General features: G+C 38.2%; 1 protein-coding gene across 1 annotated transcript; it reads left to right on the forward strand.

Annotated features, from left to right (window-relative positions):
• The first annotated feature begins 92 nt into the window (after nucleotides 1-92).
• aimp1a (aminoacyl tRNA synthetase complex interacting multifunctional protein 1a) lies at nucleotides 93-14,684 on the forward strand. The gene is made up of 7 exons (XM_031276926.2): nucleotides 93-349; nucleotides 4,639-4,769; nucleotides 5,691-5,804; nucleotides 8,712-8,870; nucleotides 10,733-10,941; nucleotides 12,677-12,845; nucleotides 14,375-14,684. Coding segments are annotated over exons 1-7 (951 nt in total). The 5' UTR covers nucleotides 93-347; the 3' UTR covers nucleotides 14,542-14,684.
• The last annotated feature ends 4,488 nt before the right edge of the window (nucleotides 14,685-19,172 follow it).

Raw genomic sequence — 19,172 nt, forward strand, 5'->3', positions numbered from 1 at the left:
ACAAGTTATTTAACATCCTTAGCAAAGTTCTTCTTGAAATATTGTTTTCGTATTTTTGGAAGAGTTTAGTTTTTTATTTGAGTAATTACATACAGGCAAAACCCGTTGCCTCCTTACATTTCGAGACAGTATCCGATCTGTAGAACATATGGCTAGTGAACGCTAAAGGACTGCTTCACATCCGGATAGTGCAGAGATCTAACAACGGGCCCTGAATCAGCCTCTCCACGGCTAGCTGCCAGCTGCCTGTCTGTCTGTCAGCTAGCTCTGACGTTACGTTAGCAGGAGTAGCAGCTGTCAAGCCCCCACCTCTCCGTGAAACGTGTTGGGGTTGCTTCTCAGAGTTCATGTAAGTTTCATAAACCTTTGTGTTTTTTTATTATACTGCTTTAACTAACTGATTGTAAGCCGTCGATAACGTCTTACCAATCGTTTAGCTAGTAATATTAGCTCGCCAGTGCTATAGATAAACGTAGCCTAAAGTCAAGTTGATTTTCCTTGTCTCAGTTTAACGTTACCAGTTCTATGTGAGCTGAGCTAATAGCTTATTTGATTTACCAACAACCCCTAATTAATGTTTCGTAAATTACACATTGTTGAGCAATCCATTCTCCACAAATCACAGTCAATTCTAATTTTGTCATTAACATTTACTGAATATAAAATAAGATGACTGTTGTTTGATTAGGCTACTTTCATTTGCAAATGATTCCATGTTTTAGTTCTCGTTTTATTTTCTAGCTATAACGTTAGGTAACGATAACTTATAACTGGGCTGCAGCTAACAATCGCTTTTATTATCGATTAAACTGTCGAGTATGTCTCACTAAAACACAAAACACTCATTTGAAAACAGAACATTTGAAGTACATCCTCACATTTCATTTGAGGAGTAAATAATAACACAAGTCATTATACAAATGTGCAATAATACTGTAAGCTGCCTGTTTGGAATGTATAATATAAGTACCTTAACAATGATTTAAAAACAAAATCAATTCATTTGCTGTCTGTGATCATATCATTTCAGCCCTCTTCTAAAATATGTTCTGACTTCTCCTTTAAACAAATAAGAAAATATAGAAACAGAAAATATCACATTGGACACTTGACATTATAATGACATTTCATACTCAACATTTAGTGGTGATAGTAGGTTCGTAGCAGTGATTATTTTTTTAAAGAACTGATAGCCTACATGAACAGATAATGAAGTGATAGATACATACATTATGGCTTATATTTTGTCAGTTATCAACCTCAGATCATTTATTATCCAATTTCATGAAATATCATATGCATATTGTAAATAGTTGCAGGCATGTAAGATTTGAAATCAAATTTACCTTTGCATTGTTAAATACTGAGTGTCTCAATTATGATGGTGTTTTTCACGTAGTTATGTGTACATTTATTTTTGCATGTGAATCGTAAAAAACTAATTAAAAACAAATATAAAATAGAAGAGCACATATATGTCCTGAAAAGCAGTGGATATATCTGGTGCAGAAGACTACACATCTCATAGTTTATTTTAAGTTTAAATGTATGTAGGTCCTTCTAATGCCTTCAGGTGGTGCTGGCATACTGCTCTCTCTTTTCATTTAATGGTCTAGTTGGCAGACAGGTAGGGAAGTATACCCCTACAGCCTACAGTATATTTTTACTGTGGGAATGATCGCATGAAAAGAGGAAACACTTGTATCCTGGTGGGTCTGCTCCCACACCACCATCATAAAGCTGGTGGTTAAATGTAACAGATTTGACTCAAACACCCTGTGTAGTCCGTGTATAGCTATGCAGTTTTATCTTTGATATTTTAATTTAAAAATGGATGAACATAAAATGTTAGCATGGCCTATTGAGAACTGACTAAGCAAACCAGTCATGCCTATTTTTAGGAGATTGATAAGGCAGATGCCTTCTCCAGTTAAGCACCAACTGTCCCTTGTATAGCACAGTTAACCTGCTAAATTTATTCAGTTGCAAATCAGGAGATGAATCAAAGATATTTTGATTTCCATACAGTGAAGACAGGTCAATTAGGCATCCTAAAGGCTGCTGAGAGCCCATGTCACTTTAACATTGTTAACACATTTGGGTATTTCCATCTGAAATCCAAAGCTGAAATGACCCCTTGATGCTGCAGACCATACTTCGGCCCCAGGAACCATTTTCAGGGGTTATCCAAATGAGATCAGCCTTTTTGTGGCTCTTGTCATTACTCCACCACTGGTCCTGTTTAAATCAATTCAGTTTCTCAAAAAGCTATGCTTTGATCCTTGATTTTATCAACTCCAGCTCTTTTGTGTTTCTAATTTCCTCATCCCTTAACATTTTGTTTTCATCTCAGGCCAGCAGTTGTTTCCCAGCGCCTCCCCTGTAATATGTGTAAGAAGTTTTCTTCTCCATGCCTCAGCCTTGTAAAATCCTTCTTTTCCTCTTCAAGAAGTTATTACCAAGCTCAACATGACTTTACCCCAAACCCAAACTGGTGTCCAGTTGTGTTTTGGTTGCATGGCCCAAGAGTGGCTGATCCCTTTTGAACTTGAACTTAATGTCCATTGTCCATAACTGAATGTGTATGATTTGGATGCTAAGTGTGGTTTAATGGATAAATCTGAACATCACTTCTCTTACCAATTGTTACTATAAAAAAGACATGAATTCATCCAAGAATTTGGCTTGTACAAGTTCACTTGTAACTTGTCAAGGGTTATCCGTAGGGGTGCACGATTCGCTCCAACGGCGCCTTCCAGGCAGCTAACCCTAACCTAAACCCTAAACATAACCATTGCCGCGCTATCTGGGAGGAGACGTTGGGGGCAAAAAACACCAAAGACCACACGATTCAGAAAATGTCACGATTCGATTCAATATCGATTTTTAGGCTCACGATTCGATTCAAAATCGATTTTTGATTCAAAAACGATTCTCGATTTTAAAAAACGATTCACAGTATGTAAATGTAGTTACTTTTCCTATGTGATTGCAGTAGACATACAATTTCAAAGAAAAGAAACAAGTTAAATTTAATTTGATATTACTTTATATGTTTTCATACAAAAATAAAAGGTTTTGCAACAAAAAACTGCAAAGTGCCAAGCTTTGGCCAGCTTTCAAATACATTTAATTCAATTATAAAATAAAACTGTTGAATAAAAAGAGCTTTTCGTTCAGAGTTCGGTGGGAGTTTAGAGCATTGAAAGAGTGGCGTGTTAAGTAATTTAGGTTGTTGTTCGTCCACGTCTTTAATGTTAATCTCTGGGTGATGGCGTACCATGTGAGTTCTCAAGTTTGTGGTGTTTCCAAAATACTTAACTTTCACTTTGCAAAGTCTGCATATAGCATGATTCCTATCAAGTTACATCTTCCCCTCAAGGTTATAAAAGCCGAAATGTGCTCAAACTCTCACTTTCAATGAGGATGAAGCAGGTTGAATAATTCTTTCTGTGAGGTTTGCCATTTTTTGCGCTAACTAAACTAATTCTGCTAAACTCATTCTTCTTTTGATTATAACAAGAGTGCCCAGGCGTCAGTGTGAATTCGACGCAGCGCCATCTATGGGAATGGCGAGGTAATGTCATTTCAGGACAATAGTATATGCGCCATTACAAAATGAAAAAAAAAAAAAAAATGAATCAATTTTTGGAATTCTATGAATCGATTTTTTAATCAGTAGAGCTTGAATCCTGATACGAATGTGAATCAATTTTTTTGCACACCCCTAGTCATGAGGGTTTTTATACACTGAAATGCTGCAGAAAACCTTTAAATTTAATAAGTTTAGAATCAAGATTTGCTCATTTATTGTCTAATTTATATGAAAAGCAACACATGTTCTGATTAATCTCTCGGCATGCCTTGTGGACAGAGGTCACATTTAGTCACTTTGGGCAACCAGCCAAAAATATATCCATCATAAAAAAGTCCTATTAGCAAATGTTTTTAACTTACTAGAGCTGCACATAGAAAACATGTCTGATTATGAGTGTTGTCAGACATATTGCAATATGACATCTACAGTGCCTAACTGTTGCTTTAGGAATACACAGCGTTTATTAATGAAGTAAAATACTGAAGTAAAACACTGCCACTACATAACATTGTGACATGTTTTAAGAAAATAGGAAATCCCAGTACAATGTCATGCAGTCAACAGCCCTGCAACACATACCACCTTTGTGGAAAATAAAATGTTTTTGTTGAGACTGTCAGAGAAGAGTTGACATAACTCAGTGGTCATTTTAGAGGCTGTAGTTTGTGGTGCGTGGTTCTGGAATGCAAACCTTGTAACCCCAAACATGTATCTTTGTAGATGTTCAGCCTAGTATTTAAGAATGCCATCTCTTTTTACAGTACTTTGCTAGTGTCACTTAAGTAAACTTGAAATGACATGGAACATGGTAACTTTAAATTCACTGTACTTGTGAGCTTGATGCATGAACATTTGCCTCCATTTAAAACAAAAGGAAAGATACTCCAGCTGTAAAACCCAGAAAGATATTGCAGAACTGGCCCCTCTATATTGTATTTCATGATGTTGGAAAGTAATCTGTCCAATATATTTTACACCTCTAAAATCTAGCTTTTTGTTGTGTTGTGATTGATTGCTGTATGCCTTTTTTTGTCTGTTAGGTTTTTAGCTCGCTCCTTGTTCAAGATGTCAAGTCCCAATCCTTTATTGAGGCTGGAGCAGCGAGCAGCCGAGGCTGACCAGATCATCGAGTACCTGAAACAACAAGTCCAGCTGCTAAAGGATAAAGCCAGTAAGAGAAACACAACCATACACCAAAATGCTAAATATGTAGAAATTTTTTTTCCAGCCGATTCCTGGCTAATTCATTATAACACAGTCTTAGAAAAGCTATATTTAGGTTTATATTACACTACAGATTTGTCTAGATTGGCTACATTTCTATGCAAAAAGTCCTTATGCTGTGCTCAGGTGTAGTACATAATGAATTTCTGTATTGGCTGTTGGAGTGACATCATTTTGGCTAAGGAGCTGCTTACGTACATGATTCACAGTCTCGTAATTTAAAGTGAAATCCCTCTACTGGCAGTTTTATGAAACCTGAGGCCCCAGTTATGGGAAAGGGCACTTACATTTACAAGAATTGTCATTCTGAAGATAATTTCCCTTGGTATCTTTAAGCTTTACTCATAAAACAGGTCTCCAAATCAGCCAAATATATCCATACACTTCAGGCGTGGAATTCCACTTACCATTAACTTGAAATGAATTCATTTATAAATAAATAAACGTTGTATACATGTTATTATTGTTGTTAGGTAGAGTTTTATCATATTTTAATAAACTAATGAGTGAGCAGAATTTTCCTTTTCTGTTGCAGTTGTGTAAATGATTAAGCTCCACTTTGAATAATCTCCATTATCTCGTGTAATAACATCCTTGTTAATGTATTGCAGGCACAATGGAAGAAATGTGAATGGTAAAAAAAGAGAGAGTGTTTTTATGTAATTTAAGACAGCTTGGGACTATTTTTAAATCCAAAAACTGGATTAATGGACAGTTTCATGGCTTCTTTAACTCCAAAAGAGACAGAATAGATTTTGATAGGAACCATTTTTAATTCAATATTATATTCAGCAGTCTTAAAATGTCCTGTGGGATAGTGAAATTTCATTCCAATGCTGAGAGCTAACAAGAATTTGCCTTGCTGCAGTCGTCCAGGCCAGTGTCAGAGAAGAGAAGAAGCTGATGGTGGAGAATGCCAAACTGAAGAATGACATTGAGGAACTGAAAAAACAGCTGCTGGAAAAAGAGAAGAAAAGGGGAGGTATGTTGGTTTTAGCTTCCAGCAAAGAATGGCATCGCAGATCAAATGTTTGTTTGTCTTTAAAAAAAGACCTTGATGTTGTTATCCTTTATATCTAGTTATAGAAGCGTCTGTGTGCCTTACATAGAAACATTTGATGTCAGTTGTTGCTCATTATTGCATTGTTTGGTTTGTACTATCAATGATAACATCTTGTGCATTCTCGCCTCAGCCCATTATAACCAGATCTTCTTTTTTTGGGTTTTTATTATAAGCAGCCATAGTGCTTCAAGAATTCTCATTATAGTGATGGGGACAACATGTCTGTCAGCTATTTTGCGTCCGACATACGTTGACATTTAAGAGCAAACAGCTCAGATCATTAACACACATTTAATGTTTTCCAGAAAGACACTCCAGGAATAAAGGGGGACTGGAAGAAATAAGCAATTTAACCTTATTCAAAAAGACTCAATATGTTAGTGTTGGAACGTAGAAAGAATGTGTTCCAATAGACCCGAGACTGTTTTTCCACGCATTGTATCTAAAAGTGATGTTTATTTTCTGGGGTTTCTTTTTAATGGCTTGAAAACATGGATAAATATGAACCTTTTTTAAAGGATTTTCAGTCACCTTTGCTGATTTGTTATTGAGATAAGAAAAAACAAACTATTGAATATGAGTTTAAATAGCGCCTTGAGAAAAGCAACATTTCTGCAGCCAAGTATTAAAAACAGTTCAACAGAAGTTCAGTGTCAGATTTGCTTCAACACCATTTTAAAGTTGAAGACGAGCATTGGTCAAACCCACAGAAATTGTATTGCAATCAATTTTTGGGTCCACTTTGGTTGTCATATTATCTCCTCATCAAGTTGTTATGACAAACATGATTGCAAATTGTTGTCTATTTACACACTTAGCAGATATTGAGTAACATAGGCATTCATTTGGTATTGTGACAAATGTAAGTCCAATATTTGCTCCCCTTTAAAGCAGCCATATTATGCTCATTTCCAGGTTCATAATTGTATTTTAAGGTTGTACCAGAATAGGTTTACATGGTTTAATTTTCTAAAAACACCATATTTTTGTTGTACTGCAGTGCTCTCTCTCACTGCTGCAGATCCTCTTTTCAGCTGGTCTCTGTTTTAGCTACAGAGTGAGACCTCTTTTCTTCTTCTTCTTCTGTACTATCTTTGATTGTACTCGCACATGCTCAGTAGCTCAGATGTAGATCATGTCAGCTAGCTAGCTCCATAGACAGTAAAAGAAAGGCTGTTTCTATAACTTGGGTCAGTTACAAGGCAGGATTAGCTGGGAGACTTCTAAATGAGGGTGCACATGGAAGTAGTTCTTTTGGAGATGATGGTGAACTTGTGTGTGTTGTAGCAGTGCTTTGCTATTGAGAACGAGGTAGCATGCTAGCTAATGGTTGCGGTTAGCCTGCTCGTTTCGGCTTGTGACGTCACAAGCCGTGTCGATTTTGAACAGCTCACCCAGAGACTGAAGGCAGGACACATTCAGAAACCGTATCTCACTCTAAACAGCATGGATGGATTTTTATCAAAGTTTGTATGTGTGTGGAAGCACCAGAGACACAACGTAACACCCCAAATCCCAGAAAAAGTGATTTTTTTCATAATATGGGCACTTTAAGCTCAGCTCCTGATTTAAATATCTGGCTCTTTAGCTGCTAAATGCTTTATTGTGTTCACCAGCTAGTTGCTAGGTCAGGGTCAAAAAAACAAAACTGGTAGACTGGTGGGTGATAATTCACTGTGGGTTTGTCACTACTAGCAATCCCTTTCACATTACACAGTTGTTTAATTTATGTTTGATATAACACTATTACGGGCAGCTTTAATTTAAAATTGTAGTCAAGATGTCAATGTTTCCAGGAATACATGCATAAAAAGTGCAGAGGACATCTACAATACTTTCATTTGATTTAATGGTGCAACCATATAAACGTAACTGTAAGCATCATACGGTATGTGACATTGTCACATAGTGTGTAAAAAGTTGGTTCTCGATGTCAAAAACCTTAAGAGCAAACTTAAGGGGAATATCAAGAGTTTAAGAGATTGGTTTGTTAGGTCCTTATCTCAGGTCCTAACATAGAATTAAGGTAATTAAGAGCATTATGGCGACGGTGGTGTGCCTGCAGACCGATGTTTGTCAGACACAGGAACTGGATTTTGTAGGAATTCAAACATCAGGCGCCTTAAATGAGGGGTTATTTTTTTTTTTCTGGAGAGTTATTGTAGGACATTGTTCCCTGCTTTATGGCTCTATTTTCCTTGTTTCCAACAACTTGGACACTGTGTCATTTTCCCATCTAAACTGTTTGCATCAGGAGAGCAGTCCTCCCACTGGGTGTGTAAATAAAGTTCCCTCTGTATCATTTCATTGTACTATGTTGATGCAACCAGCTCTGCAGAGAGTATCAGTCAGAGATATTTAAAGGTACCCTAAGCGATGTCACGCGTTTTTTAGGCTACAACATTTTTTGTCACATACAGCAAACATCTCCTCACTATCTGATAGCTGCCTGTCCCCTGAACACACTGTAAAAAAATGCGGTCGCTGTAGACAGCCCAGGCTCCACAAACGGCAACAAAAACAAACTGCGCCAACCTGCACCACGAAACATAACAATCAGTGTTCCAGCCAATAACTGACAAGAAGGATTTGGGGGTGGGGGTTGGGGGGTTAGTGCGCAGAAGGGAGGGGGAGTGGATGGGATGAGGAGGAGGGAGGGGTGAGCTAGCCTCCGTTTTGTTTGACAATACTTCGAACGTCAACAAGAAGTGACGTCACCCAGCATCGCTTAGAGCACCTTTAAAGAAAACGTCTTCCAGATAGTAACTATGATCCACTATTTGATCATTTATTTCGACTGACCCTTTGTCTGTGTCCCTCCTGTAGTGCAGGCAGTGCCCATGCCATCGGGTGACAACAGTGACGAGTGCATTTTGAAGCCCACCCCTCCCAAACCCTCTGGGCCAGCTCCCTCTGCTTCCCCTGCTGCTGCTGTCCAGAGCGCCCCTCCCAAAGACGAGAGTAAAAAGAAGCCAGAGAAAAAAGGTAACAGCTGGAGAGAGAAAAAAACGATGGCACATTGCAGGGTTTTCTTATGAGTCCTTTTGAAGTTTTCACATCAAATAAAATACAATGAAACCTCTAGATACAGTATGTCATCACAGCAACATTTGTGTCTTGTATTTCATTTTCAGATTGTCAGTAGGAAAGCCCATATAAGGACCGATTCATTACTCTAAAGGCAATTGACCTTTCTCCAAACATGTTTTTTCCACATGAATTTGTAATATCAGGTGATAATGAATGTAAGGCAGCAGTATTGGCCTCTTAAGGTATCCAAGATCTCTGGGCCTCAGTAGTAAGTAGGGTGACCAGACGTCCCGAAAAATTCGGGACAGTCCCGAAATCCAAGCAGTTGTCCCGAATCCTGCCCTAATTGTCCCGAACATTAGAGCAAAGTCTCAAGAGCAGACTCCCGAGTAGTTATAGTCTGATTAATAAGCTACGTTGTAGTAATTGAATCCAATTTAAGAATGATTTAATGTTTTGTGGATGTGCGTCATTTTAGGACCCCACCATAAAACCAAAGTATGTGTCAAATATAATGGCATTAAACTGGTTTACATTTGTGATAAATTTATAATAAAAAAAAAAAAAAAAGAACAAGAAAATCCCTTCCACAGAATTTCAATTAAATCACTCAAATACTTAGTTTGGTTTCAGCAATAAGTTATCCAGAATAATTAGAGGAGCTGTCAGGCATGGACAGGGAATGATTAGCACTGGGTGTGTTTACGGGGGTTATAATTTAGGAAGAGAAAGAAACAAGCTTTAAGACACTGACAAATGCATTTCTGTGTCTGGATTTTTTTTACATCCAGATGTTAGGGAGCTGTTAATGAGATTTACTTCTTCCTCTTTTATAAGGTGGTGTACATGATCAATTCCTTGTCTGTGTTCTCACCTCATCCAAACAGTCATCACTTGTTAGTCTACTAACCCATGTGTAACCTTAAAGTAGTCGGTGAGGTTTTACGTGCTGTCATCACAGCAGAACATTGATTACACAGGAGACATGTTGAATATCAAAAGCAAGGGTTGGAATTAATATTATTCAGAGCTGGTGGGGGCTCAGAGGAATGATTAAAGACTGTGTAATCATTTAATCAGTGCAACCCACTGGAATGAATGTGTAAGCAAACCAGGCGAGTGAAAGGTACTTGGTACCTCTCGGAAGGGAAGCATCTGCTCTTCTGCTATGTCATTGGAACGTGTAGCACTCAGCCAAAAGGGGGTATTGGTATTGTCATTTAGTCAAGGTATGTGCGTGCCCGACATTTCTGGGAAGAGGTGAAAAAGTAATTGTCTTTTCCTTAATTTTTTTTATTTACTTATGGATCACTTGAAACGCATGCCCCTGCATGCAACCCCGAGGCCTGTCATTGGCGGGCTTTGTTTTCGTTTATAGGAGGAAATTAAATCTGATTCCAGACAGATGCCCAGTATTCTTTCAACTATGATTTGTTTTTTTATAATTTCCCTTGGAGCGATACCAGTTGGCTGAAATATTCTCAGTGCTTTAAAGCAAACACTTCCGATAATATCACGCACATTTAGCATGAAAACTCTCACATATGCCTCTGTTCAGCAAACTTTCCCTCAACACATGATTTAAGCTACTGTCTGACTTTCCAACGTGACATCATGATTTCGCGTAAACATACACACCACTTTCTGAAGCCAAGTGACGTGTTATCTCTATGCATTGTGCATCCAACTGAACACCCGACCAAAGTGTTATACCAAACTTGTTAAAATAGCACAAATACATTGCACAGAAATACTAAAATTATTCAATACAACGCATGTAGTAACAGTGTTTGCATCTTCTTCTTCTTTTTTGCCAGGAGGGGATAAGGCAGAGAAGAAGCAGGCAGCGCCCAACCAAGAAGACGCCAAGGTGGACGTGTCTCGTCTGGACCTGCGCGTTGGACGTATAATCACGGCTGAGAAGCACCCAGACGCCGACAGTCTCTATGTGGAGCAGGTGGATGTGGGGGAGGCTTCTCCGAGGACGGTGGTCAGCGGGTTGGTCAAGCACATACCTCTGGACCAGGTACTGTACAACTCATATACACTCTATAGCTTAAACGATACCAAAGCTGTAGCAAACTGGCAACTGAGTGGAATTTGCAGAATGGGAAGACATTTCTTGAATATCATGTGATAAAATTCTGTGTAATTAACAGAGGTCGGGTCAGGGAACTTTGTCATAGGATGAATTGGCCACCTCACAAAAATCCAGATTATATGAAGAGATTCACACCCATTCACTGATTTAGCTTGAGTTTGAATGTCTCATCAGGCTGCAGGTCACAAGCCTGTAGATGTCAAACTCCACATGTGCCATGCCTCCTACAGTGTCTGCTTATGAGTGAGAAAAATGTAGACTTCAATACAAATTAGATTTTCCTGTTAACTTTATGAATCCCTGAAGAGACTCTATTTGACTTGTCTTTACTAGACACACAAGCAGTGGTGTATGTATACATTAATGGCTCACTCAGTGTCATAAGGATTTATTAGTCAATTTAAAGTGAGTTATTAGGTAAACTCTGTGTTGACGTTTCTGCTTAGAAACTCAACATCAGGATCTCCATCAAATATTGGTGTTTATTTTGCTTTCACATTTATGATTTGCTCCTGGAGCAAAGTAATTTGTGCACTAGTTACTTTTATGGTCATCGTATTTTTGAGTTTGTCTCTTCATATTTTTAGACCAGGGAGCCTTTGTGCATTACACTTCTGCATTATACTCTATGTAGACAGTGTATCCTTTAAATGGAACCATGTGCTTGCTGAAACCATGTGTAACAAACCCTGTCCGACTTTGTCAAAAAAGAAGAAGCTATTATAACTTAAAGGAAAAATACTTGTGACTACAGCTTTTCCATGCACACGGACAAATATTAGACATTAGCTTCTTACTGTAAAACTGTTGACACTGTTGCAGCAGTGGCATTTTGTGGCAGTCTGATTTGAAGTGACTGTTAGATAGGCCAAACTACTGCTGCCTTTTATGTGTCTGCATCAGTCCATTACTTACAGTCTAAAATCAAGTTATTACTTTTCTTTCTTATTGGTATAAGCCATTATCTATTTCTGTCAAGCAAGCAGGGGTGAAATATCTGAGGAAATATATCATGGGTTTTATGGCAGTACTCCTGATTGTCTGTACTCAGATAAATATAGGGTTGTTATAAAAGTTCAATACGAGTCTGAGACAAATTATTGTTAAGTGTCTACAGTGCACATGAAATATTGTTCAAGTCAAACTGTTTGTTTTGTAAATACTGTTAGAGAACATTCACATACTATCCTTCACTTGGAATGAAAAATGAAAACAACTACCAAAATCCTGTCAAAGCAACATGATGGATTTTAGATTTATGTAGCAATTTCTTAGAGGATGTCCCTCAAAAAAAAAGGTATGATTATTTTCTGGGAACTGGTATACATCATCTCATGGAATGCTGGATTTCGCTTTCTCTCGGCTTTTGGCAGAAATTGCCTTTGGTCTTCTTTTAAATTTTGGTAAGCCGCAGAGGTCTCCAGGCTCGAGTTTTAAAGTTTTCCTGTTTGCTCTCTTTGGTTTATGTAATAAGGCAAGCAAACCATAAACCTTGGACAAAGAGATTGCAATTGGCATTATTGTTTATATTGGATTATGACCACATCAGTTGAAGGTGTTTTTTTTTCTGAAATAAATTGGGTATACGTGTGTTTTTCTTCTCTATTGTCAAGAGTATTTAGGCTGTAAAAATGTATTTAATCTTCTGTCCCCCGTGCAGATGCAAAACCGCATGGCAGTTCTGCTATGTAACCTGAAGCCAGCCAAGATGAGAGGAGTGGTGTCCCAGGCTATGGTCATGTGTGCCAGCTCACCAGACAAGGTCGAAATTCTGGATCCCCCAAGTGGATCAGCACCAGGGGACAGACTTACTTTCCAGGGATTCCCAGGTACCAGCACATGATTACTGTACCCCTCAAAACATAAACGCTTAAATGTTACAATCACATTCAACCAAACGGACACTATGCTTCCTCAACACTGAGTGACTGTCAACGATTGTCATGGAATTAAGCCCGCTGAAAGAATTTTCCCAGCTTAGTTTCCACAAAATGCCTCCGACTTTAGGAAATGAAGGGTGTCGTTTAACCTTCTCACTGCCAGAAACAACACCAATCACGATGCGATCTCAGACCCCACTGAAAGCTCTCATTGAAGGACTCCTCAGTTCTGTTTGGTGGTGGCTTAATGACCTGTGACTGCTGATTTGACAAACTAATCAACGCTCATTGCTGGGAATTTAACCTCTTTTTTTTAATAGTCAGTCGGAAAGATAAGTGTCCTACAGTAAGTCTTTTGTTAAGTTCGACTAATGTAAATGAGTTTGTAAAAAAGAACACGTGAACCCTGTTTCTTATTAGTTTACACATCAACTAGACCGTACAAGAGTCTAGGTCCCTCCTGTGAAGTATTCCAAACACAACCTCGAATGAATGTGGCCTACAATCATATCGGTGACGAGCAGAGGATTGTTCTTGTTATTCTCATATTCTTTTGAGAACAACAAGCAAAATGGGAGTTCCCTGTGGAAAAAAAGTGAAGAGGAGGAGGATATAATGAAGGTGGATTTGTGGTCCAACTACCCGCAGCCCAGCTGCATCAGCCGAGGCTTTCATCCCTGCAGTACACATGTCCCAGCCACTCTAAAAGCTGTTTGATTCATGAGGGATCTCTTTGGCCAGAAATTATTTTTATGGATCCTTCATTAAAAAGAGTCCTATTCAAAACTTGGTTGATGTTGATTTGTCTTGGTGCCGTGTTCTTGTTTGTTTAAAACAGTAAAAACTGAGCCTGTCTTCTGAAGTACATATAATTAAAAATAAAAAATAAAATGTCTCCTACTTTTCCTCTTTTCTCCCACCAAAGCGCCATAGTACAGATTCAATTACAGCCAATCCACTGCTGGTGTGACTACATGGTTGTAATTGCCCACATTTCCCCAACTAATGGAGCCCAGTACTTCTGCTTAAACTTAAGAATGCACTCAAGATGCTCATCAAAACCTCTTTCACGCTTCTGATCAAAACTGATTGTTGCCACTCTTGGGTCATAAACCGGCAGAAATGGCAGCGTTGGGAAATTAAACACATTTTTGTCCTCCTACACTGAGATGGTTATATAGAGAGGAACAAGTTGACACCAGACAGAAGCCAACCAGTACCATCTATGATTTTTCACAAATTCCAGGCAAACATCAATAATAGAGGCATCGTCAAATGAGAACCTTGCTTTATTGTATTCCCTGGATGCATATTTTTGATTCTGAGAAGTATTGTTTACTTATGGTGTATGGAGATTATGCAAGGACATGACATGCCACAAAAAGTTCATAAAACATCAGTCCTGGATCCATAAATCCTGCATGTGTGATGGAGAATCAGAGAGTTTCTAATGCATCAAACTGACTTCTCGATTGCAGGTGAACCAGACAAAGAGCTGAACCCAAAAAAGAAGGTGTGGGAGCAGGTTCAGCCAGACCTACGCACAGACGGCCAGTGTGTTGCAACCTACAAGGGAGCTGCCTTTGAAGTCGCCGGCAAGGGAGTGTGCAAAGCCCAAACCATGAGCAACAGTGGAATAAAATAAAATACCAGAGCTGCTTGAAATAGCTTAGTGTTTACTTCATCTGCATAATGACGATGATGGTGTTGAGAAATGGGAGGGTGATCAATTGAAGTAAATGCTTTGAAGATGTTCAATAAAGGGATTTGAAATAGTGAGTCCTAAGAGTCCTACGACAATCCATTCTTTCTTTCTTTTTTTTTTGACCGCTAAAATATACACAGTCATGGTCTATAAAATGAAGTTAATCAATTGTGTTTCTGCTTTAATTCACCAACTGTGTCTCCTCTCCGGAGGCACATTAGCTTGATTGTGCTTTGATTTTAAAGTTATAACTCTTAAGGACATACAGCACTAGACTTGAGTGAGCATCATTGGTTTCCACTTCATCTAGTCCTTGGCATTTTAATGAGCAGGAGATGAAATTGTGATGTTATACTACAAAGCCCAACAAAAACAGATCGGGTTCTCAGGCTTTTTGCAGTGGGCTATTTAGATGGTACTCAGTCCCAGCTCTCCAATCTCCTGGCCCACTGTCGGTATTCCAATCTGGGCTCTATGATGCCAGTGCCATGTGCTTTGTTTTATTGTCCCCTTGAAAGAAAAAGTCTACCGACCTCCGGAAGTATCAGACTACACAGAAGAAACAGACCGAGAGCTGTGCACCAGAGCCTCTAATGTTACATAAACAGTAATTAAGGCCATCCAGTCTACAAAAACATCTGTCATGGGTCAAATCCAACCATCGCGTAGAGCTTGTGCTTACTGTTCCGAGTCCTATTCTTAGTAGTAGTAAAGTAAGTAATAGTAAATAAATGTAGTGTATTCTCTCTTTCTTAATTCTATGGAGAGATTGTCACCTGTGCTGTGATAAATACACTACCAATAGACCACAGATAGAGGACATGTATACAAATAAGTTTTCTCTCCAATATGCAGAATTGAGTCCACCCATATTGCTAATAATCATATGCTATCTGCCCCCTACCTCTATACACACAGGATGACAGAACTCCTAAACTTGTGAAAAAAAAAGGCTACAGTTAAAAAAATTCCTGGCAAATTGTAAAAGAACACTCACTATCTGCAGATGACACAACATCGCAGAAGCCATAATACTCTCCTTAGCTGTAGAGGGTGCATCTCAACATACCTACATCTTAACTGCTTTTACTTTTGTTGCCAATAGATGGCGCAGTATATATTTGACCAATAGTTCTGGAACTGTTGCTATCACCCATCACCCATTGTTTTCGCCTGGTTTTGGGGTGCTTCACACTAGTGACACCGTCATTATTCTTCTGATGTAGATTGAGGACATAAACATGCTTCTGTCGTAGCACGCATAAGTGCTTTAACGCCTGGTTGTCAAATGAACCAGTGTCCTATGGTGGTTATATGGTTTTAAATTATGTAATGACCCCTTTACACATCAAGTACAAATAACTATTTAGGAATTGTCAATGAGGAAAACCTCATTTTGGTTTAGATGACATAGACAGCTTTAGTAAGTGACCTCCGCTAAAGCATATTCTCACCTAAACCACTGACTTCTTCTTGGGTTTTCTGTGACCACAAGAAGTGTTGCAACCTGAGAGAAAAACTCACTCCAGGATATTTTGAGTCAGACGTTTGGAGACCACACGTTTCCTAATTGAATTTGCAGCTGCAACTGGTGTACACTATGTGAAGCAGTTACCTATTTTTCCTAATAAAATATCTGCTCATAGGTCTGTCCATATCTGACTGTAGGTTAGAGTACATCTATGTTTCTCTATTTAGATCTAGCATTATAAGTGGGTGTGGGCCACTCAAGTTTTGAGTAGTATTGTGAGCCAGTTATTTGGGCCATAATTACTGATTTCACATATTGCCTATGCTCTGTTATAAGCCATAATCAAAACATTTCCTTTGCACTTGTCATGTCCAACTGCAACTCTTTTATGCGCCAAGCATTTTTGATGTTTGATTGTTTCCACCTCATTCATTGTCCTCCATGTTATCATGTCCTCAACATGACCTTTATGGAAGTGGACACAAATGCAACACCTTCAGACATGACTGAAAATTAAGAAAAGGAAAAAGAATGTCTAGAAAAACAACTCTTTTGATGTGATGGAGGCTTAACTCACCCACCTGAAAACAGAATTTAGTGTATTGGTAACTATGACTAACAGGCAATTGTAATATAATTTTTCTCTAAACGTTGGGTTGAGTGAACCAACTGCCAGAACATCATGAAACAGCAGGGGCCATGAGGAATACATTTCTCATTTCTGAAGCCAAGTAGTAAGTTTAAGGCAAGGCATGGACAGGCCTTTGTAAAGGAATGCAAACCTCTGGGATGAAAATCATGATGTTGGACAGCATGATTTGCACTGTGATAGTGCATGCTCTGATTTGGTGTGAATCAAGACATCATGTGTTTCTTGATTACTTCAAGACCCCTTGGATGTGCGTAGGGTCCTGTCAAATTGATAAAGTTGTTTTTTACATTTTCCCCAACCTTGTTTTCAAAAATGATGCATTAGCTGTGTTTACTGTGTCGCAATAAAATCCCCCATGCAAGTTGACTTTAACTTTTTGTTTAACAGTGGCCTCATGTTTTCAGTATATTTAACACTGTAGCAAAGACACACAGTTATAGTTTACATATATTTTAGTGTTGTGCAGTAGCTGTTTACTGTAACCACAGATTTTGCTCTTTGAATGCATTGTGTGGCATTTAGGACAAGTACGATTTTGAAATTCATCTTAACAGATACATTTCAAACTCAAAATAATATGAAACTTGAAGTGATATTGTATAATTTATCAATATTAAGGGACCAAAAATATTAAGTCCTTACTCTGATTTTTGCTTCTTAGATACTGGAACAAGTCCCCAACCTAACCATCATTTGTTCATCATCATCATTACCTGGTGATGTTTAGGGGCTATAACAGAGAAACAAGCCAAGCTTTCTAGTTTCTATAATGTACATTGGCTAATCTATTTTGTCTACATCTACAACTTATAATGATGCCATGAAGTACTGTTATATCCAAATCCTCATAAATATCTGTCAAGCTAAAGTTATGGCTATAATCATTTTTAAATTCTGAAATAAAAATTCCCTCTCTCATTTTGCAAAGTACATTTTAGTGATTAAAGCGGCATTATTTACTTGATTTTTTGCCACTTAGGGGCAAAGGAACTCCACAACAATGCTTGACAGACACATAACCCTGACATATCATGGCGTTACAAGTTGTTACACCTGATGAATGTAAGTCCAATATTCTCTCTCCTCGTGACTCTGGTCTGGACTCTAACAGCTAAAAACGTATCTGGGTATTAAGCTTGATAGAGGTGAGACTTAGCTGTACAGTAAATTGGTGGGTAGTAAAACCAAAACAATTTCTGTTGTTCATCACTGTGTGCGACCTCTTTCACGTAGTCATTTCATTTTTGCTTATTAAAAAAATGCTGATAAGTGGAGCTTTAAGTGAATAAACTCTATGCTTTGTATTATTAATAATACAGCAGATGAAGTGTAGATGACAGAGACAGAACCTTTTGTGCTGCTTAACATGCTGGGGATCTTTTCTGTTCAAATCTGAGTGAATATGTATGAACATATTGCATCAGTCTAAAAGCCTAATTGATATCCTGGCCTCACTGAACAATCACCACAAACCATGGAAGTCATTTATCACTTTAATTTACCTTCATTTAATTGACTGGGACACCACACAGTTTTATTTATACCAAGTCCAAAGTGTCAATTCAGAACGATGGTGTTTGAAATTGAAAATATTTGCAAATAAACTTTTCTGTAACAGTCACTGCGACATAATCTTCTCAAAATCCTTACACACTCCATCATGGTGTATGTATTACATAATGGAAACTTTTTGTTAAGTGCGACCAATCAGAATTTGGATCAGATCACCAATATACAAACAGCCTGTAAATTAAAATAATCAACAGCTTTGTTTCAAAAATTACAGTAGGTGGGCAGAAACATGTTTAGGGTGGAAAATACTGTAGAGTGCTGAGGGAAATACAAACCTCTGTGGACATTTGTTGGCTGTAGTTGAAAGAGCAGCTCTTGCATGCTCCTCTGTGTGTGGTTTCATGCTTCACCAGTGTTCATAATGAACAAAATTATCCAAGCTTCCCTTTCAACTGGAGGAAATCTATTATCCATATTATGGGCAGATTTTAATTATTTATTTTAAGCAATGCTTACATACAAGCCAAGATGTATCTTGTCTGAGTAAAGTGAGTATTTAGAAAGAAATCTGAAGAGCTAATGCAATTTCAGATGCTAGCATTAGTGAGCACACTCTTGCACATTGTCTTCACTTGTTACTCACTATAATTGCTGTAACTGGCTGGCAACAATAAAGCAACTAAAGGAGTTACAGAATATTTCCTGGCGAGCTTCTGGTGTCAGAAATAATGGAGCAACACCAAATTTATAACGTCTTGGGTTTTCTGGTTCTGCTTTAGTGTTTCTAATATTGGTGAAGAAGGCAAACAATGAGCAGATGACAGACAGCGAGTGAAGGAGAGAGAGAGATGATAATGTCACACAGACGGCCAGCGATGTGTTCTCAGAACAGCTTATGGATCTGAAAATTATCATCCCTTAAATCATATATAAATC

The sequence above is a fragment of the Sander lucioperca genome, chromosome 4 (assembly GCF_008315115.2).
Source record: "Sander lucioperca isolate FBNREF2018 chromosome 4, SLUC_FBN_1.2, whole genome shotgun sequence".
NCBI lineage: Eukaryota > Metazoa > Chordata > Actinopteri > Perciformes > Percidae > Sander > Sander lucioperca.